The sequence below is a fragment of the Mustela nivalis genome, assembly GCF_964662115.1.
Source record: "Mustela nivalis genome assembly, chromosome: 10".
NCBI lineage: Eukaryota > Metazoa > Chordata > Mammalia > Carnivora > Mustelidae > Mustela > Mustela nivalis.
The window spans coordinates 80,173,986-80,197,547 of NC_139029.1; the positions used below are offsets into that span (position 1 = coordinate 80,173,986).

General features: G+C 38.7%; 1 protein-coding gene across 4 annotated transcripts in view; it reads right to left on the reverse strand.

The window, feature by feature from the left end:
- Window positions 1-9,820: 9,820 nt before the first annotated feature.
- The window catches only part of DPYD (dihydropyrimidine dehydrogenase), an 831,034-nt gene continuing 817,292 nt past the window's right edge, over window positions 9,821-23,562 (reverse strand). For all 4 annotated transcript variants that reach the window (XM_082686466.1, XM_082686464.1, XM_082686465.1 and 1 more), the window contains 2 exons: window positions 13,801-13,941; window positions 9,821-11,296 (listed from right to left, as the gene is read on the reverse strand). In XM_082686466.1, coding sequence (XP_082542592.1) covers window positions 11,123-11,296; window positions 13,801-13,941 — 315 coding nt within the window. In that variant the 3' untranslated portion in view covers window positions 9,821-11,122. The remainder of the gene's footprint in view (window positions 11,297-13,800; window positions 13,942-23,562) is intronic.

Sequence of the window (23,562 nt, forward strand, 5' to 3'; positions counted from 1 at the left end):
GGAAAAATGGTCTTTTCCACAAACAGCTCTGGAACACAATGATATCCACATGAAACAGAATTAAGTTGGACTCCTGCTTTACACTATCTAAAAAAATTAATTCAGACAGATTTAAAAAAACTTAAATGTAAAAGCCGAAAATATAAGGGGTGCCTGGGTGGCTCAGTGGGTTAAAGCCTCTGCCTTCAGCTCGGGTCATGATCCCAGGGTCCTGGGATCGAGCCCCACATCGGGCTCTCCGCTCAGCGAGAAGCCTGCTTCCATTCCTCTCTCTCTGCCTGCCTCTCTGCCTACTTGTGATCTCTGCCTCTCAAATAAATAAATAAAATCTTAAAAAAAAAAAGCCAAAAATATAAAAATCTTAAAAGAAAATAGAGGTGTAAATTTTGTGACCTTGCATTGCATAGTTTCTTAGATATGACTTCAAAAACAGTAGCAACAAATTAAAAAGTAGATGAATTGGACATCATCAAAATTAAAAAAATTTTGTGCTTCGAAACCCTCTTACACTGTTGGTGGCAATGCAAGCTGGTGCAGCCACTTTGGAAAACAGTGTGGAGGTTCCTCAAAAAGTTAAAAATAGAGCTACCCTATGACCCAGTAATTGCACTACTGGGTATTTACCCCAAAGATATAGATGTAGTGAAAAAAAGGGCCATATGCACCCCAATATTCATAGCAACAATGTCTTTAATAGCCAAACTATGAAAGGAGCCGAGATGCCCTTCAACAGATGAACAGATAAAGAAGACGTGGTCCATATATACAATGAAATATTATTCAGCCAACAGAAAGGATATGTACCCAACATTTGCGTCAACATGGATGGAACTGGAGGAGATTATGCTCAGTGAAATAAGTCAAACAGAAAAAGATAATTATCATATGAGTTCACTTATTTGTGGAACATAAGGATTAGCATGGGGGGCATTAGGAAAGGCAAGGGACAAGTGAAGGGGGGGACATCAGAGGCGGAGATGAACCTTGAGAACATTATGCTAAGTGACAGAAGCCAGTCACAAGGGATCAAATATTATGTGATTCCAATTATGAAATATCCAGGATAGGTACATCCACAGACAGACAGTAGATTAATATTTGCCTGGGGCTGGGGCAGAGAGGAATGCAGGGTGACTGCTCGTGGGAATGCGGTTTCTTTCTGGGGGTGATGAAATTGAAGGGGATGATGGTGACATAATTCTGTGAATACTCTAAAAACCAGTGAGTTTTACAATTTTGATGGCTGACTTTTATGCCATGTGAATTACATCTCAATAAAACTGTTATAAAAAACAATCTATTGTGTCCCCAGTCTGCTACATGCCAGGGCCTGAGCCCGGCTCTGGGAACACAGAGACGAAGGTGTCAGTTGCTTGCAACCTGGTGTTCTGATAAGCGATGCATAAGGAGAAGAGATATGACCAGAAGGGAGTGATTAACTCTCCTTTCTGGGGACGCCTCAGAAAGGAGGCCCCAACTTCTTTTTTTTTTAAAGATTTTATATATTTATTTGACAGACAGAGATCACAAGTAGGCAGAGAGGCAGGCAGAGAGAGAGAGTGAGAGAGAGAAGCAGGCTTCCTGCGGAGCAGAGAGCCCGATGTAGGGCTCGATCCCAGGACCCTGAGATCATGACCTGAGCCGAAGGCAGCAGCCCAAACCACTGAGCCACCCAGGTGCCCCGAGGCCCCAACTTCTTGACGTAGTTTTTGAAGAAAGAAACTTGGTCCTTGTGCGAGATAATGAAGAACAATACAGAACAAGGGAACAGCACATGCTTAGGCATTAGAGTGTTTTATGTATTGTATTTCCATAGAAGTTTTTTTTGTTTTGTTTTGTTGTTTTAACTCTGTGCTTTAAAAGGGAAAAACAAAGAGGTTTGAAAAGCACTTCATGGGACAACTGTTCTAGAAGAGATGAGAGGTTTAGGCCAGAAGTGTAGGGTGGGACAGAGCAGGGGGACCCAGCACAGGGCACGTTCGTGGAACACTCAAGCTGCACCTGCGTGTATCAGCTCTTTTCATCTGCACACAGCCTGGCCGGACCTGTCGACGCTTTTCTCCATTTCAGAGACAAAGGAAGTGACGCACAGAGAGATTAGGTAACTTGCCCTAAGTCTAAAGCTGCTGAGCGGGGGAGCTGAGGCTCAAACCAGGGAAATCTGTCTCCACTCCTGAGCTCTCAGCCACTACTTTGTTTTGAAGACATCGTTCCAGTTCCATATCCTGTGAGAAATCTGGCGCAAGGTTTGACTCATCCCTGGTCCTTGGAAAGTGATGACCATGGACTGAATCTGGCTCTCCTGTCCGGCAGGCTGTGTTAATGAGCCAGCCCTGAGCAGGGGCGCTGTTGCCGTCTACCCCCGGCAAGACCGGAGAAGATAGAGATGGAGGGTTGGTCTCCTGTCTTAGGATGGGGGCCTCCTTCCTGCTTTTGTACTCTTTGTAACAGCAGCCAGCAGGACTTACCATGCAACGGCTCCTTCCAAATAGCTTGTGTTTATTACTATTTGATACTATATTATTAGATCAGTATCGTCGAGCTAATATTTATGAAACGTCTTTCACCTGCAGGCGCCGTGCTCATCACTTTGCACACACCGTCTCCTTGGGACTTCACTGTGACGCTGAGAAGTTGATTCTTGCCAGTGGTCTATTGGTTAACGGCACAGATTCAGGAGCTAGACTGTGTGTGTTCGGACCTTCGCTCTGCCGTCCACCAGCAGGGAGGCTGGTACAGCCTGTTTCGCAGCTCAGTGCCTCAGTTTCCTCATCTCTAAATTGGCAGGAACACTACCACCTACTTCCTAGGATTGTCGTGATGGAGAGGAGCACAGGAGGAAGGGTTTGGAATAGGCCCTGACATGTGCTGACAGGTGTTGAGTGTTAGTTGTTACTGGCCCACTGTTTGCTACTTCTGTGTACAACTTAGAAAAGGGGGAGACACCTGGGTGGCTGAGACGGTTGGGCGTCTACCTTCGCCTCGGGTCATGATCTCCAGGTCCTGGGATCGAGCCCCATGTTGGGCTCCCAGCTCAATGGGGAGTCTGCTTCTCCCTCTCTCTCTGCCCCTCTGCCTGCTTATGTTCTCTCTGTCTCTCAAATGAATAAAATCTTAAAAAAAAAAAAAAAAGAAAAGAAAGAAAGAAAGCAGGTTTAGATTATCAAGTACCTTCCACAAGAAGACAGAGCTAAGAGCCAGAGCCAGGATTCAAATACAGGGAGTCTGACTCTAGAAACCACATTCAACACCAATACACCAGACCCCCCATCTGAAGGATTCAGTTGACCTGGTGTATACCTCTGGGAAGTGTCCTCTGTCTTCCCCAGATGGATTTAAGGATGCCTTTATTGCTATTTCCATAACTGGATATTAACATTTTATTAGAAGTATGTAATACTGGGTATTTCTAGTGTTTTCTCATGACTTTATGCAATGGCTAGACTACCGGTTCTTAATAAATATATGTTGTTTTCAACTCTATTGCTGAAGATCTCTACAGTTCATTCCTTCCTCCCTTACTCCACTGTTATTGCCTTAATAGCTTAAGTTCTCAAAACTTCTTGCTCGGCTCGATGTAACAGCACCTAGTTAGACTTGGGGCTACCAATGTCTCTCACCATACTCTAAGTAGTATGAGATATGGTTCGTAAGCCTCTGTTCTCTGCCACTAAAAGAATCTCTGTTTCCCACCTGATAAAATTGATCCAAAAGCTAAATGGACATACATTTAGGCCTGAGAGTTTCGTGATAATATGGACAGGCTTGACACTTGAACCTCTTTAATAATAATTATTATTTTTTTAAAGATCTATTTACTTATCTTAGAGGAAGGGAGAGAGAGAGAGAGCACACAGTAGTGGGGAAGGGGCAGAAGGAGAGGGAAAGAGAATCTCAAGCAGACTCCTCACTGAGCAGGGCCCAGGCAATGCGGGGCTTGATTTCACAGCCCTGGGACCATGACCCGAGCTAAAATCAAGAGTTAGATGCTTAACTGACCGAGCCATCCAGACGCCCCTAATAATAATTATTTGATAAATGCCAAGTATTGGGTTTTCTTTACTGTTTCTGTACCAGGCAAGCCATCTAGAATTTTAACTGCCTGACAAGTTCCATGTGGGTCTGTTTATGATCCCACACATCTTCTTTGAGGAAGGTATCTTCTGCATGCTGAAGTTGACAGTCATTCATTCGTTAAAACATCTCTTGATGCAGACATTAATAAACTTCCTTTCCTACATAAATAAATCTTTTCTAATGCATGAAGATTAAGAGTACTTCATTTCTCATTTTGTCTCAGCATGGAACTTGTAGGTTAAATTTTATTAACTGCTCAATTACACAATCTGGTTAGGGGCCAGGCAGCTTCAGAATTTTCTATTTGCTACAATTCTTTCAGATTTTTTTCCAGTCCAGTAGGTTGCATCTTATTCAAGATTTGGATTCTGAAATCATAGTGTTTCAGTTTTCAACACCTTGATGACTAACGAAGTTAGGCACCTTCTTCATATATTTATTCATCCTTTGGATATCCCCTTTCTGTGCAGTGTCTCCTCATGTCTTTTATCCCATTTGGTCTCTTGGTAGTCTTTTTCTCATTGATTTGTGGGAATTGCTTTTGTGTCTTGTACCTGAGTCCTTTGTTGGTTATACGTATTGCCAATGTACTTTCTCACTGTGTGACTTATTTGTCCATTCTCTTAATGGTCTTTTGATGGAAAGAAACTCCTGACTTTAATGTAGTTATTATCAATGTTTTTTTCATGATGAGGATTTTTGTTTCCTGTTTATGAAATATTTGCAGTATGCAAAGGGGAAACTATTGTACAGGAAGGAAGAGATGATGGGAGCTAAGGAGGAGACAGAGCTGACTTCAGGGCATAAAGATTTAGGGTTTATATTTGAGTAACCACTGTTCAATTAGCACTCTGATATAAACATTTGAAATTCAGAGAAATGGAGATGGCGCACAGATTTTGGATGTTCTAAATCCTTTCCCTTCTCTCTTTCATGTAGATGTTTTATCCATGCCGTTCTTGCTTTGCCAGGTCCTTGGACTCCTATCCTGCTTTATTTAGTGGAAGAGAATGTAAAGCTACTACATTCTTGTCTTTAGGAAACGTTCAAAGGTCTTATTTAAAGGGTTATCTCAATCACGTTGGAGTAGCGGGCATTGTCATCGGCCATAACTGTTGGCAGGACTTTGCAGTGGGATAAAAATTGGTCATGCTCAGTCCCAGAAGAAGAAATGGACTTTCATTATTAAATATTCCATGCCCCACCCAGCCCTGTAGATTGGTGAAGCCCCATTGGAGCATCACCACCTGTAAGGGAGGAGCAAGATGTACTCTCCCAAATGTTGCAAAACAGAAATAGAACATAAAAAATTCATGATTACCTTCCCAGAGTTCTGTCCCAACTCCCTAAAATCTTCTGTCCCCGATTCACTCAAAAGAGTCTCTTTTAAAAGAGAGTAGATAAGAATTTTTTGATTTCTTACCTAAAGACATAAATTGAGTTGAAATGTTCTTATCTTCCACCCAGGTTCTTATGCCTCCATGAAAAATATGCAGATGCAAACTTTTCAGTAAGTGTGTGTGTGTGTGTGTGTGTGTGTGTGTGTGTGTCTGTTTGGCATTTTCTCTTGCTCAAATACCTAGATTCATGCAGACAGATACCATAGAAGGCCAGAAAGATTAATAAACCCACACTATTCATAGAGAGGTAGATCTTATTTTCAATGGAAACACATAAAAAAAGATATTGCTAAGCAAAGAGGTCTTGAGCCACATGCTGACTAATGCAAATCTTCAAAACCTGCCAGCAGTCTATAAACTTGAATTTATCGATAGCAGTTGAATGAAGAAGGCACGGAAGTAGAAAGGCAGGAGTACACAGAAGGCAGTTTGTCCACGCAGAACACAGCATAGGGAAGAGCACCATATACATCCTGTACATAAAGAACTGCACAGGTGCATTGCCCCATATGACTCCCCACTATAGACCATTTACCAGTGGCAAAGTGGCTTCTTTATGGCACTGCAGTCTATGCTGCATATTAGGAGAAAAGTAAATATGAACGTAATGATAGCCAGTATCAGTTTATAAATGCACCGGATCGGTTAATGGAAGGCTAACACAAAGGGAGAATCAGCAATGCGTGTTTCCAACCCAAATGTGACCTTTCAGTTTAAAGACATCATCTGTAGTTTTAAAAAATTTAAGCAGAAAATCCATGTTAATTAATAAAAGGGGTACCATATTAGTGTTACCACATTAATGAATAAAAGAGAGAGCTAGACTTCACAAACCTCACAGAATCATTAAGGATTTGGTCCAAATTTTCACTCTGCAGGCTGTTTGCTGAATTGTGTGCATCTGTGGTAAGAGGAAAAGTTACAGCTCTGGGTAGATAATAGTGTGTCTAATGGCTTTCCTGTTAATTGAATTAACTTCATAGGACAAAAGTAGATCAGATCCTGCCAGGTAATAAGCTTGTTTCTAAGGGCAGTATCTTAACCCTTTCTTACAGCAGTTACTGCTGGATTTCTTTAGGCCATTTACTGTTACATGAAGATTACCAAAAGTGAATAATTTGGGGAATTTCTCCAAATATCTATATTTTAGAAAAATACAGAATACTTGCTTAGCAGAATGATGTAGAAGAGAGAGCACTGTCTGAAAATCGAGTTAGCTGGGCTTCATTTCTGAATATGATACTAATTAAATATATCAATTTATGTACGTCACTTATCTACTTTTCCTTTAAATTTCCTCTTTAAAAAAAATAAAGAAAATACTTCTGCTATATCCAGCTCATAGAATTGAGAAGTAAAATTAGACAGCTATACATATAATGAGATAATTATATATAGATAGAGATAATTTTATTTATATATATGTTAAATTTTATTTCTGGGTCTCTTATTCTTGTTTGAATTGATTATCCTACTTTTTTTTTTTTTTTTTAACCTTGATCTTCCAACTGCATGGAATATCTTTTTCTAGATTGGTACAGATGATGAGAGTTAATTTAGGAAGTCATATCATTGGTCATGACTATGACAGTCTGATTTTGAATCTAGCAAACATTGATTTTTGTTAGTAGACTTTTATTTCTTTAAAGTGTGTTTAAAATTTCTGTGTCCATAAATAATAGCAACAGAAATTATGATTATATCTAATGTACTAAATATTAGGCTATGTCTTCTCCATTTTACAGATAAGGAAATTGAGGTTAATCGCTTATGCTTCTAGTCCACGGTTCCTACAGATTTTAGGCATTGTCTTCTATTACCCTTCCTTGATTTATCTTTCTAGTAGTTTGAATAACTCAGTTTATTTTCAACTCAGGGTCTTTCCACCAGCCTTTTCTACTTCTAGAACACGGACACTCTTCTGTATTCTTTATATGGCTTGCTCCTTCCCATGAATTAGGACTTCCCTGCCCCACTCTTTGAAGAGGTAAGTGTGTGTCCTCCTCATCCCTATCCCAGGCCCTTGCTGTCATTGCCAAAGTACTTACCATAATTTGCAGTTTATTTATTTTTGCTTTTGGTATTCTCTACTAAGATGTAAGCTCAGTAAGGCAGGAATCATATCTGTCTGGTTCATGGTTGAATCGCCATCAACTAGCTTGATATTAGGGAGGTACTTAATGTTTTTGAATGAATGAATAAATGAATGGACAGAATGCTGGTTATGATTCCCTGAGGGATTCTGAGATGATTCAAACCTCTCTCTCTGCCTTATATCCCACATGTTCCTTTCGTTCTGTCTAACCCCAAGCTCTTAGAGCTTTCTGGACAGTCCAGACTTTTCATACCTCTGTGCTTTCCTTGTTTTCCTTTTCCTTCTTGTTTCTTGTTTAGAAAAAGCTTTTATGAGCTAAAAATGTGGCTTAACTTATCTTGTCCAAGGAGTAGCCTGTAGATGTCCCTTCTCTATTGTTTCCCTAGCACTGGCCGCCCATTCTGTAATATGTGTGACATGCCCACTTCCCTGTGGATTGTAAGTGGGTGGAATTTAGGAAACCTTCATCCTTTGAGTTCACAACCTCAGCCCAACCCGTGCGTGGCACATGGTAGTTGTTTGATAAATATTTGTTAAATGAATGGATGGCTGGATGAACACAAGGAAAAACAGAGGGTTTATTAGATATAACCAACACACTTAGAAACATACCTAATTAGCTGTGTGACCTGTAACACATTACTTGGACCCTTTAAGCACCCATGTCCTCCTTTGCTAAGTAAGAAAAAACAATACAATCTACCTTTGATCATTTTAATAGTAAAATAAGATAATATATGTTATATTCAAAAGGGTTCTTTAGAGAAACAAAGCCAATACAGTGTGTGTGTGTGTGTGTGTGTGTGTGTGTGTGTGTGTGTATAAAGAGATTTACTTTAAGGAATTGGCTTGTGTGATTGTGGAGGCTTGATGAGCCAAAATCTGACAGGGGAGTCTGGCCAGCTGATGTTGCAAAGGAGGTCCAAAAGGCCAAATGCTGGATAATTTCCTCTTGCTGAGGAGGTAGGGGGAGTCAGCTTTTTGTTCCATCTGGGCCTTCAACTGAGTATGAGGTCCACCTTCATTATGGAGAGCAATTGCTTAACTCAGAGTTTACTGGTTTAAATGTAAACCTCATCCACAATCACCTCCCAGAAACATCCAGAATAATTCTTGACCAAGTATCTGGGTATTATAGTCCTGCAAAGTTGACACATAAAATTAACTATCACATATGTATCACATTGAGTATAGTTTCTTAGATATAGGAAACGCTCAAAACCAGACTCCTTGGTCTGATCCTATGTCTTCACTCATGTCTGAAGGTAAGGAACCATGGGAACGTGTGTATTAGGGCCAATGGCTTGTGGTCTCTTTCAGGATGGAATGACATAATTTTCACTCTTCCCCTATTCTAGAGTCTCTCTGCAAGCCACACATTGTAAGATTAAAGTATGTTTCCCATAAACAGCATAGATAAGAAGTGCTTCTTTGTGTACAGCAGAAAGAGGACACAACAGAAATATGTGTGAGGAACATCCTAGTGTAAAAATCACAGATTGCCACAGCCTAACTCAAAAGCCCGGTGACTTGCAGTTCCCCAAAGTAGTTCAAGTAAAGAGCCACAGCACTACGTTCACTCTTTCTGAGAGACGGATGCAAAAGCCATGAACTATTCTTTTCTTTAGTCTCTGTTAAGGGAATTTCTTCCTGGCAATCAGAGTCTTGAATGTGGGATGTACTTTAAAAAAACTCCCAGAATGAAAAACCCTCATCAGATTGAGGTGAGGGTAATACATTGTGATGGTATCCACATGGTGCTGGTAAATTTATTTTCTGGACAACTTGACCCCTTCTCTAAGGTGTTATCAAGTACAAAGGGTAAAATGCCCCCACCATGAAAGGAACAAAAAAGTGAGTCTATTATTTGAGTCCTTAATATTTTACAACTATCTAAGGAATACCTATTAAGTGACATTGATTTTTCTTATAGTGAAGATGGCACTTTAATGGTAGGTTGCCATTTTCTCATTTATCTCTGCCCATGAACCCTTGCAAGAAATCTGGCCTGTGCCCAGTGAAAGACGCATTTTGGCAGAATGGAATTAAATTCAGTAGGACAACCTGGGTAAGAGGGACTAGAAGTGAAACATTAAAATAACTGTACTGTCATTACCCTCATTAGATCTGAACTAGCATCATATATACATTTGGATGGAATGCACTATAGGATTAATCAAAACTTCACCCCGAAATCTAAATCGTTGACATAATGTTGTACTTGCAAGAAAGGCAGCCAAAAACCACGTTGTTTAAAATGCTTTATGAAATTTTATTTGATATCATTCAATCATGAAGATTTTCTGGTAAATGTGCATTTCTAAAAGTGCATAAACAAACATTTTATTTGTCTAGATCTTGCATTTTTCATAGAAATATACCACAGGTTGTTACTTAAAGATTTGCTACTTATGGATTCATATTAAAATATGCCACAAAGAGATAAATGAATTTATGTGATGCTATGTGCTGATTATGAAAAGAGAGAAATATAAAAATATTATTTGGCAGTAACAGAAAATATATATTTCTTATTATTTGATTACTTTTAAAATTAAACAAAGAAACACTAAAATAAAGAGTAGTCAAGTTAGTTTTGCACACTTAATATATATTACCAATACTAGATTTTTCATTCTTGAATAATGAAGCACGTGACCCACTGCCATATAATTTGGTCTTTGTTCAAACATTAATTGCTATAATCACAAAAGCTACTATTAGAAGCAGACAGAGCAGATCTGTGCACAGCAAAAGAGTGGCTTTAACCAGGGCTCCATCCTAATATCTTATTTTGTTAGGAACATAGTTTAAATATTTAAAGAAGAATGTCATGTTGATTCATTGGTAGAGTTTGACTACTCATCTCAGGCATGAGTGGGGACCAGCCGAGTGATACGAATGATTACCAAATACTTCCACTTGAGTATCTAGCCTCCCACAAAGAAGCTATTTTGACAAAGGGGCCTTAAAAAAGTTTTGCAAACCCTCTTTGGCTTTCTTTTCCTGTCACAGTAAATAAGTATTTGACTTTCTTCATTTGTGCTTTATGGAGCTAATTACATTTGCTTAGAAACAGTGTTAAAATTAAATGTAATTTTTAATTATAAAATGTTTCCTAGGAAACATTTTCTTGTAAGTTAAATGGTACTTTGTTCTAAAATACTTAATTTCACTTACAATTAGAAATCAAAGACAGAGCATGGCATAGGGCAATTTGGAAACTATTGCATTAATTGCCACAAAAATGTTAATATTTTTCAGAATGGACAGCTAATGGTGAATATCCAATTAATGGCTACACAGTTATTTAACAACTATCCTTACAAAATAATCATTCCATTTTATGACCATTAATTGAATGGTCACTGGCAGGAGACTTTTTTTTTTAAATTTGGAAATTTATTTAGAAATTTATAGCTTTCATTTAGAAATTTAAAAATTATCTATTTGTTTCAATTTAGCAAAAGCTGAACATAATGGTCACAATTAAAAAGATCGGCACAGGTAGGTGGCCTCAAAGTTCATAGCAACAGTTTCACAAATCACCTTAACACACCAGATTATTCACAGCCAAGGGCAAGCCTCTCTTTGGTTCATAAGGTGTTGTCCTGGAAACCATTTTGATGCAGTCGATAATAGGGCAGACGCTGAGACACAGAGTACAGCCGGTGCAGGAGTCAGTAATGGTGGGCAGGTGGGTGTCGGGATCAAACCGGATAGCCTGCAAACAAAGGGTATTGCTGTCACTGACCAGAAAGGTCAAGGACGCCACCATTTTAGTGGGAATGTTTTCCTCCACTGCAATAGAGAGACACTCCGAGAGGACAGAGGATGCCCAGCCCTGGGGGTCAGCTAGAGCAACAGCTGAGCTGCCAGAGGTGCCAGAGGGGAGGGAAAAACAAACAAACAAACAAACAAACAAAAAAAAAAACAAAGAAAAAAAAAAGAAAGAAAGGAAAAGAAAACAAACCAGAGAAGAAAGAACCATGGACTATGAAAAACAATCTGAGGGTTTTGAAGGGGCGTGGGGAGGGAGGTCGGGCGGGGGAGCCAGGTGGTGGGTATTATGGAGGGAAACTATTGCATGGAGCACTGGGTGTGGTGCATAAACAATGAATTCTGTTACACTGAAAAGAAATTAAAAAAAAAAAAAAAAAGAAATACATTGTTTAAAATTCCTTAAAGGTATTTTTCTTGTGTGGTCCGAAGAAAAGATAGTAACTCTCTCGTTTGCTTTGTTCTGAGCAGAGCGCAGGTCCTTCCCCTCCTATTGGGATGGGGTGTCTGCTGCCTGAGGATGCTGGGGTGCTTTCTCTTCAAATGTGCCTCATTCTCAAGGATGAGAATGTGTCACAGTCAGCTGAGGCAATGAATGTATTTGCTTGGATTTCAAATTAGAAGAAAACAGGAGTTAAAAAAAAAAAAAGTTGGCTTTAGTGCCAGTTTTGAGGTGTGAGGATTTTCAATGAAATAAATCCTCGATTCTGACTTTTATCCTCTGTCATATAAAATATGTCATAATCCAATTGAAAATAATTTTTTGGTTAAAAAAGTTGCCCTCTCTCAATTGAAGCTACTTGTAACTATAATTCTTTCCTCTTTTATGCACATAAAAATGAAGATGGTTTTATTAGATTATATTATGTCAGACTGCTTAATATACAAAAAGTCTGATCTTCAAGGAAACAACCATATTCTAACTGAACAAGAACTGTAGATATGACAAACCATAAGAAACTTCATCCACATAAATTGTTGCCATTTTTTAAAAATAAAACAACATCTTGGATGGCTGTTTGAATGAGTAAAAACTATTTCTCTTCCTTATGTACCCTTTTATAAATAGAAATCCAAGAAGCAACTGAAAATAAAATAATGCCTATATCTTAAAAATTTTATGCTTTATAAACTTGCAGACATATAAAATTTTATATTCAGTTGAAGAATTTGATTTTCTATTTTTTATCTTTTTTGAGACAGAAGAGTCAAAGGAGGACTTTTTAAATCTTTTAAAATGTATAATTATTGTTATTTTCCTCATTAATATATATTTTTTTTTGGTTGGTTTGTTTGTTTTGTTTTTCACTGACATTGTACTAAGGCTAGAATTCTAAGGTAGGATTCATAACTTTTAAGATTTGAGCTATTAGAGTCCCGCTGCTATGATTTTAGTGACAGGACTTCTTAACTCATCTCAAATTGGTTAATTAGAGGAAAGACGAAAGTGAGTGTGATGGGATTAGCATTTCCAAAATAACTGTTAGAGACACCTTTCAGCTACAAAAAAAAAAAAAAGTGACACACTAGGTAAAAAAAATCTGGTATGGAACTAATGCCAAAGAGGAAGAGATTTTTTTTTTTAAGTTAAAATATGTCTGTTATATTTCTATTAGGTGGTCAGAAGAATACGCAAAATCTCACCACGAGCAACATGGGACCTTCCTTCAGGATGCATAAGCTAAAGGCACTTCAATTCTTAAAAACAGGCCATTTTATCTACCTTGAAAATTTCATTAATCGTCTCAAAAGGTGTTGCTTTATTCTACTTCTTCATAGCTTGTAAAGTTTAATGAGAATAACATGAGTCTGTAGTTTTGAGACTGAAGACAGCTGAATCCCTGCATCTTCTGTGTGGTCCCCTGGCAGCCTCTCTGCAGAAGGGTGAGGCCCTGGGAAGAACCCACAGCTCACTTCATGTGATAAAGAATACAACCTGCTGGCTTCTCCAGTCACAAAGGAATTCTGGGTCCCAACACTTTCCCTGGGAGGAAGGTGCTTTTTTCTTTCTTACTGTAGTAGAAGCCCAGTCAATAACTGAATGGAAGAGAATTCTCTTGCTGTAGAAAGACTCAAGTCCTTTCAGGGTCATGGCAATACGTGGTAGTTCTCTTCCCTCTTCTCTGTATTAAAGCCTAATGCTTCCTAACATCCATAATTGGGTGGATTTCTCTTTCTGGTTGGATTTTTCCCTCCAGTGTTCTGGGTGATACAGTGATATTAAAATAACACCATTCACTGGATAGTGGCACAGTTAAGACAAGTTAGGGCTCTCCTTCGAAAAAAAATTCCCATGCTTAGAGAATGAGAGAACAGATAAGCCCCTGCTGAGGGGCAATACTGGGCACGTCCGGTCGCCATCGCGCCCTCAGCAACACAAGATGCTTTCTGCTACGAAAGCCAGAAGAAACATGCCTCACAGCATCCCACTTACCGCAGGATCCTTACCTGGTAGCCAGAGTCGTTACAGGTCATGTAGCATTTGCCACAGTTGATACACATTTCTTCATCGATCATGGCCACGACTTGCTCTAGGTTGCTCAGTTCACCGAAGGCTCCAAGGTACTGCAGCGCTTTTCCAATGACATCCTACAAGGTAGGCACTGAATGACTGACAGGGCTTATTGTAAAACATTGCCATGGAAATAATTAGGATCAGTCTAGATTTCTGTTTTTTTTATTTTTTAAATATAATGTTGCATTATGTAACTCAGGAAGTTTCCAGGAGTATAGTTCTCATAGATCTACTTTTCATAATTGTAGCTTGAAATTTTGTCTTCTGAAAGATGGGCAAATTGTGTGTGTGTGTGTGTGTGTGTGTGTGCACGTGTGCGCACGTGTGTGTGTCTATCTCCAGCTTAGAAACGCAAGACCTAATTGACTGTATTCCATAGGTTCTCCACTAGATGATCTAAAGCTGTTTCTGTGGATGAAGAAATGAAACCTTTTCAGTGATCGTGGCTTCCTTTTTTTTTTTTTTCCTAATTTTGAACTTTGAAGGATCCAAAAGTAATAAAAACTGACAAAGGGTGATACACTTAAACTAGAAAACTTTAGATTGCCAGGAATGAGGGGAATAAAAACGTGAATGATATGCATTTATATCACTGCATTTGGATTCTAGATTTTCATTTCAAAAAAGTGCTTTGATAGCATGCCCACCTGTCATGTGTTGAAGAGTACTTTTCATTATTTAAAAATTCTAATTTATGTTAATTAATTAGGTTCACCTAATATCTAGAAGAAGATGCTCTTTTTCTTTTAAAGAACTAGGATTTTCTTCATTCACTCCTGAAGAGTTTTCATGCACTTACACATTGCTTTGTTCTTCATATTAATTGGAAGTGTGTTTAATATGTGAAGCACAGAAGATGTTTCATCAACAATAAGAAATACTTTGTTGCATAAAACAAAAACAGAAGGATGTAACAATGTTTGTCAAATTAGTATGCTGTTAAGATTGTCTGCTTTTGTTTTTAACTTTTAACAAGAGAATTTTTTGTTTGAATTCAAGGTCTGCATTCAAGGAGGTTTGACTCTTGCTTAACGCTATCTTCCTGTATTTTCTTCAGCATTTTTTCTTCTCTTCTTTTTATGACCTTCATTACCCCCTTTTTATTTTTTTCTCTATTTAAGCTCTAAATGACAGTATGCTGAGACTTGGAGCTTTCAGACTGAAACAAAGTTTACGGTTTATTTGTGCATCTCTCAAGGAGTAAGAAGATAGAAACTTTACAAGACTGTCTTCACAATTTTCTTTTCCATGTGTTGGTGATAGAGCTTCAACTATACTATAGTCTGTAGGTGGGCACTTGATATCCAAATTAATATCTCTGTTCCAAATCACTCTCATGATCTCAAGATCTACATTTGTCAGCTGCATGAAGAACACTGTCACTAGACATTGGTACCTTGAATTCTCCACTCACTAAACTTATCATCAACATCACAAAACTGGGTCTTCTTTCTGATTTCCTTCTTCTTGTGAACAAGAGTAGGGATTTTCCAATCACTGAAGCTTGACATTTCTGAGTTTGAATCTACTCCAACTTCTCCCTCCTCCAGCATTTCACCTGTCTATGGTCAAGTCCTGTGAGTTCTGGATCTGCAATATCTTTTGAATCCTCTGTGTCTACTACATGTCTACTACAGTCTGTAACCATGACTAATTAGCTTCCCATTACTTCTAATGCAGTTAAGAGCCCACATGATAAGTCTCATTCTCATATTCTTTCTTTCCCCACTCCAACCTAAGTAATGTTGTCATCCTAATCTAGGCTGTACAGGACAGACTAAATTTCTTGCTACCTTACTCAAAAATCTGTTAAATTACATATTATCTCACATTTAAGGCTCTCTAACAATATATTTTTTTGGTCACTTCCAAATACCATGTGCTTCGGTTAGACTGAACACATGCTCCACAATGAACCACACCTGTCAGCCGAGTCCTTGGATGCCTAAATTTATGTTGAATGCTCTGTCCAGAATACCCTTCCTTCTTATGTCCACTTTGCAAAATCCTCCCCATCCTTCAAAGACATCTCACATGCCACTGCTTCATGAAGATGGCCTCAATTCTTCTACCACCTTTCCTAACCAGATTGAAGATGTGATCTCTTCGTCTCTTTATCTTCTTCATTTCTTCAATTTCCCCCCACCTGTTTTTCTCCCCTCCCCATTTTCTCTTCTATTCCCCCAGTGACCTATATAGTATTTTATCTATTATGCGGGAGCAATGATAACAAACAGCTTTAGAGTTCTTACTATGTATTAGACCAATGCCATGATTTTAAAGTGTTGTCTTACTTAAACCTCAACACATGAGGAGGTGAATGAGATTTAAGGTACAAAATTAAGTAAATGATGAAGCAGGGATTCAGTCAGTGCCGCCTGATTTCAAATTCTATGGTCATAAGCACTGCTGTGCTGACTCATCTGTTATTTCTCTATTTAGTGAATTCTACTTCAAGTTGTAGATATTTTCTATCTTTAGCTTCCTATATGCAGTTTCCTAGCAGGCTTTATTTATCTTTGTGTCTCCTGTGGCATATCTTGCTCCTGCAGATCACTGAAACATAATGGGTGCTCAAATATTTGTTAAAGTAAATATACGTTCATTTATTCATGTACTAAATAGTGTAATAATAGGCACAGAGTTGTATGGGCTAATAGCTACTTGTTGATTTACTGAACAGTTTTATTAATATGAGAATTATAAAAATATTCGAGCCCTTCTTTAAATACAAAATAATCACAGTCAAAGTATCTAGACATGCTTAATATCTCTAATAATATTTTAAGGCAGTAAGTCCATGAGGTAGCTATAAAGCTATTTATATGTGATAGAAAATAATTTTTTCAATCCAGGAAATCAATCAGTCAAAGCAGTTGTTTTGTTGAATCAGATCATGGCTTGACTGAAATCACCAGAAAATATTCAGATAATGATTAAACAAGAAACTCCCTAGACAGTCATCAAGGCTTATTCAAAAGACACAATGTATATTTCAAGACATTTTATTGTAAGAGGCAAGTTCACATTCTGTGTATATTAAATATGCCTTCTGCTCTGTATTAGAGATTTTTTGTTGTTATTTATTAAAATATTATTGTTTAATGTAGAAACTAAATAAAACAAGGTGCTCTTAGCCTCTAAAACTTATTAGGACATGGTGTTAAAAAGTTATCGTAGTTCTTAAGATAGTATAGTTTTTTAATCTGGAAAAGGTTAAAAGAATGGTAACCATTTTAAATTATTTTAGATAAAGAGTATCAGAGAAAATGAATTACTATTTTCTGTGCCTAAAAACGTGGACATTTGTTTAAAACCCAAAGCTTCCACTTAGTACTATAGGCTTATGAATACCCCTGAGAAGTCATCTGGAATTTGGAGTTCACTGAAAGACACATATAATCAGTAAAGGACAGATGGCTGGTCTAGTCCTTCTTGGACACATATTTGTGGATATTAGGGAGCCTACATTCTTCCAAGGAGGGTGTGGATATACACCCTGATTATAGCCATCCTTGATTACTGGAAATGTTCATTTGTGCATGTGTATGGAGAAAGTGATGCTAAAGTCTTTAAAGAGACACATCTGATTTAAATATAAATGTTCCTCAAAATTATCATCGCAAAGGACCACAGAATCCAAGAGTTACATCTTTGTCAGTTAATTATATCTTTGGGATGATCAAAAATACTTTTCAAAAACTGGATCAGTCAATATTTCTGTTTAATATGAAGTTTAGGACCAAAGAGTGAGGAACTTGGAGGCCCCCAGCCCCATCCCTCTTGTATTATAATTTATTATGCTTAGTATGAATTTATTAGTTTTGGCCTTTTTTTTTTTTTTTTTAATTGGTGATTGAAGTATTTTCAACTTGTGACTATTGTCTGGCACGTTAACTGTTCTTACTAGCTTGAAGTCTTCTACACATCTGATCAGTGTACTTTCTCTAAACCGGTCAATAAAAGTGCTAGTCAAAGGCCAGGACCAAGGACAGTGTGCTGTGGGCAATCCCTGTGACTTGTGGGTGAAAGGGATCCAATATTTAAATTATTTGGACATAGCTATTTAATAATTTTATCCTTATTTGTACCATTACCAATTTGTCACACATCTTATCTTTTGCTCCAAGTTCACTACTTTCCTAATAAACCTATCAAAATAGGAAATGAGATCATTTGCTTAGTTCTCACTAAATTATGCTGATTCTTTTTTTTTTTTTAAGATTTTATTTATTTGACAGAGATAACAAATGGGCAGAGAAGCAGGCAGAGAGAGAGAGAGAGAGAGGAGGAAGCAGGCTCCCTGCCGAGCAGAGAGCCCGATGCGGGTCCTGGGATCATGACCTGAGCTGAAGGCAGAGGCTTTAACCCACTGAGCCACCCAATTTATGCTGATTCTTAATAACATCTTTCTTCATTAATGCTCTCAAGTCAAAGGTCTTGGGAATTTCACTGGGGTCAGACCTCAGGCTTGCAGCTCTCTTCTACCAAAAAGGTCCTTTTCTAAAGAACCCAAGGCAACATTTATTTTTCAGCAGTGTGATACAGCAATATCATACAAAGATACTTTCAAAAATACAGCATATAATTTATTTTTGATATCCCTGTGCTAGGAGGCAGGGAGGGGGTCTGTACAGTGAGAAAAGGAAATCTGGAGTTTACATTTAGTAGAACTGTGATAACTGAGGACTCAGCATGAATATGCTGAAAGGGAGGGCAGAGACAAAGCACCAGCCTGGAAATAAAGTAGTAGATTGGCAGGGAAGGTGAGAGAAACAAGTAAACCAAAAGATGGGAAGGAAGCAAGAGAAAATCTGGGAACTGAAGTGGGGGAGAGAAGAGTGGGAGGGACTCACAAGTGGGAGAGACAGATGAGTGAGGTCTGGGTATGACTAAGGTTGGCGCAGCACAGTTTTGTGCTCTGATTATTACATTCTTTTAAAGTAGGTAGCTCAGACTTTAAAGGGGCAAGTTCTTGCCAGGCTCTACGGATATAAGAGGAAGCATTTTTTTTTTTTTAAGATTTTATTTATTTATTTGACAGACAGATCACAAGCAGGCAGAGGCAGGCAGAGAGAGAAGAGGAAGCAGGCTCCCCGCTGAGCAGAGAGCCCGATGCGGGGCTTGATCCCAGGACCCCGAGATCATGACCTGAGCTGAAGGCAGAGGCCTTAACCCACTGAGCCACCCAGGTGCCCCAGCAATATGGATTTAAATTCAGTGAAGCTGATGTGATATGTTTCTACTATATCCTTACCTATCTTGGGCTTCAACTCTCAAATATGTTTTCCCTACCCTTTTCAGTTATAAGAGCATTCTCTATGGATGCTAGAAAGATAATAGATATTGAACAGTTCTCACTAATTATAAGTTAACAATATACCATCTGCCCTAAGTAGTCGGTGTATTTCCTTTTCCTTTTTTCTTCTTTTTTTGGTAACTTTTAACAGACAAAATACATTTTCATTTTCCCTAATTTTTTTTCCAAATTCAGATAATTTGAGGCTTTGGTACTTCTCAAACATTCTTAATCCCTGATACCGCTCTTTTCTGATCATCATTGGTAATGTTATCTTTATTTTCTAATATGACCATTGACTGCTGACCCTTTTCTTACTCCTTGGGAAACTGAGTGATTAGGTTATCAAATTTCTATTTGACAGCTTCTCATTCTTCTTTTTTAAAAGACGTTTTATTTATTTTCGAGAGAGAGAACACAGAGAGAGAGAGTGCGAGGTAGAAGCAGATTCTCCACTGAGCAGAGAGCATGATGTGGGACTTGATCCTAGACCCTGAGATCATGACCTGACCAAAGGCAGACACTCAACTGATTGAGCCATCCAGGCACCCTGCTTCTCTTTCTTCGTGATCTGTCTTCAGGTCAGAGTCACTGACTATGGGATTGTTTTCTATTGTTTTGTCTGAACTTCCTGAAATGAGATTTACTAAAGGTGGAGTATACTTGTACATCCAAGCTCAGAGTTCCTTTCTGTGACCTCGTGAACTCACAGATGATATGGAATGTTACTTTCCTTTAAGATGCTTTAAGCTGCCACTTTTCCCAAACAGATTTTTATAAGGAGCCAGAAATAAGCCAGTGCAGCCAGACCCCTCGTTGCTTCACTCTCTTCTGTGAGACTAAGTTTACAACAAGGCAATTCAATAATTTTTCAGATGTTTTGCCTTTAGTGGAGTGGGATTTTCATCTGTAGTCTGTAAAGGCTTACATCACTCCTCTATCTTGCCTGTCCCTATTAACCATCTGGTTATGAGGTCTGTGACATAGTCCCAGGGTAACATTTCTGTATTTCATTCATTTCACTCTGCTGCAGCTGCTTCCTCCATGCTTCACCTTCAGGTGTGTGATTTCCGTGCATGTGTACATCTTTTTGACATATACTGCTCCTCCCCGAGCCCTTCCATTAGACCTGTTTATTCCAAACAAGATGCACCTTTCCATGGCCGTATTCCAGGCAGGAATCACATCACAACACATCCCCGTAAGATGTAAGAGATGATATTTACCAAATTCTGTTCATTTCTTTTAAAGTTCAGTTTAATATTTTTTTCATCACTGTTTGTTGGTATAGAAGACAACTGAGAATGTTAATGTAGCCCCAGCCCATTTCTCTGGTATCTTCTGAAAATTGCTGGGATAGTCCTCCACTATTTTTCTTTCTGTGCCATCTCTTTTATGCTCTGTAGTATCTAATACGGTCTTACAGTTTTATCTGAGTACTTTTCTCCTTTCTCTCACAATTCAATTGAAATAATAAACCACTCGATCAGGCTGACTGGTCTCCTGCCAACACTGTCTTGCCAGTCTTATGAGATGCAGTCCATCTCTTACTCGAAGCAGCAGGAAGAAGAGATGAAAACATCACTAGTGCCCCTAAACCATTCATTTTCCTACCCAGAAATTCAAAGACGTTAGAGATACATTCCTGGCTTCATAAAGAGAATGAGAATTCATTCTCATATATATCAACAGAAGTGGGAAGCATTCGGGGGACTTTATAAGTCTTGGCAGACTCTCAAATCTCTGTTATATGCTGCCTGGGAATAAAGCACGTTTCTCATTTAGCCGGGCCAAATGTGCACACTGTCACTTCAGTTCTCAGTGAGGAGACAAAACTGTCTCCTATTCAGTTTCTTTTCTCTAGCACAAGCGAACCTGTGGAATGTCAGGGGCGTCTTCAGAAAGTCCTGGTTCATATTGCAGAAGGAGACCTCTACACCTACTGTAGGAGGACAGCCCTCTTTTTCTTCCTTTATCTCAATCTTCCACCACTATTTCTGATTACTGTTTTCTTCCTCAGAATCCTTTCATTTCTGTTTCTTTCATAAAATTGGCAGCTGCATAAAAGGGATATATATATATATATATATATATATATATATACACACACACATACACACACACACACATATACACACACATACATGCATACATATATATGTACACATATATATGTAAATGTTGTTTCACTACGAAATGGAAGTCAAGATGTGGGCTTGCTAAAAAGGAAATCAGCTGGGTGCCAAGATGACCTGAGAGCCTCAGACCATCCCTGATACAGGACTGAGGGCCTTTGAGGCTATTTTTAGCTTCCAAGGGGGCAGGGATAGCATGCAGGACCCTGTAGTCCTAGTTTAACACTGGGAATAACCACTCGATGCTCTAGCTCACAGGGCCAACACCTTAATCAGTACTTCCCTTTGCCCTTTTATATCATTAAGACTGATGAAGAAAACTGGATTATCTTCCTCATAATTGCCTCTCAGTTGGGTCCTTTCTATAAGTTCCTACTGAGAAAAGATGGGTTTACCAGTCAGACCCTACTACCTGGTTGATATCCATGGATGGTGTATTAGATTTAAGGTCTCATGGCTGCATTTCTTGCCCAGCATGTATAAAAACTACACTTTTCAAACATACTGATTTGCTTGAAATACTGTCTTCCTTCTTTTTCATTTTCTTTTGTGAGATATGCAGAAGATAGTGCAGGGCCCAGGTTCTAGAGCCAGACTTTGGAATCAAATCTTAGTTTTGATATCTTCCTAGCTGTGTGACTTTGGGCAAGTTATTTAACCTGCTTATCAATTCCTTAATCAGTAAAATAGGAAAAATAAGGTACCTGATAGGGTTACTGTGAGAATTAAATGAGTCAATTCACAAGCATGTAGAACCGTGCCTGAAACCTCATAAGTACTCAATAAATATTAGCTTTTATTATTAATTCTCTGCTTAATTAACACTAATTTATTAAACTCCATGTTAAATATCACCATCTCTGTGAAGCTTTCCACAATTACCCGAGGCAGAACTAATCCCTTTCACTCCTCTGTGTTCCCAGAGCATTTTGTACATATTTGATTGAACTGTAAATAATTTTTAACATGTGTCTTTCTCCCTTGCTAGACTATGAGCTCCATAAGGATAGATGCCTTTCTTTTTAAAATTCATGTTGTATTCCTAGTTTCTAGCACAGTTCCTGGATTGCAGTGAGTGCATAGTAAATACATTTTAGTGCTGTATCTCCACCGAGATCGAGAAAATTCCTGTGCCTTTGACGGTTTAGATCTTTGGATCTAAACCCGGTCCTTAGCACGCTCTGGTCACATAGCAAATACTCAATAAATACTTACTGATGGACTGATATTGAAACTGCCTACCTTCGAGGCAACAGACCATTAAATCTTATCTGAGGCATTTGAAGGAAAAAAGAACAAAAGATGAGATCTATTGAGCATAGCTTGCTTAGAAATAATATTGTCACACTCCTAACCAGGGAAGATGGGGTAGATTAGAAACTTGAATGCATGACTGAAAAACTTGTTCAGACAAGAAGGGCTTAGTTAACTTTGTGGGGCACTGGGGCTCTTTCCGTAGCAGATGGGGAATAATATACTACGCTAGCTGAGAGGATAAACAAAGCAGTGGCATGGAGTTTAAACTATCGAACAAAGGAATCTATAAAGAGGCCAGCAGACAGGAGGGAAGAAACAAGCTCAAATAAACAGATGGGTGGACAGAGAAAATATTAAGCATGAAAACAGACAATCCAGGCCCTCCAGGAAAAAGGGAAGAAGGAAAAATCGTACGTCGAGAACAGAAGAAACACCATAGGGAAAACATAAAAACAATGAAAGCAACAGAGGGCAGTACATGGCGTGCCTGGGTATGTGTGGTATGTGTGGTGGGGGAAAACAAAAAGCATGAGAAGCAATGTCTGATTCACACTCACAGAGATGGCCCTTAAAGGGCATGCAGCTATTCATTTCAGTGAGGCCTGAACAACCACACAGCCACGCCATCCAGATGGGGTCTGAAATAATGGGCCAAGGGATGGGGGACTTGTATGAAAATAACAAAAACCATGGCCCCTCACCCTGGAACAGAACTATGCTGTGTACAATACTTTCACACACATCATTTCACTCGAAACAATGGCGTCGAGGCCTTCTGACATTATCTTGTATTTATTCTCCCTTCTCCCAATCTCTTGCCTGGGTTGTTACAACAGCCTTCTAACCAGTCTCTCTGCTTCTGTCCTTGCCTGTGTAGGATCTTATATCAACATCACAGCCAGTAGGATCCTTTGAAAAATTACATCAGATCACATCTTTCTTCCTTCAGTGGTTTCCTGCCAAAAACTTTCCTATTACAGGTTTTCTGCACTTTCTGTTGCTTC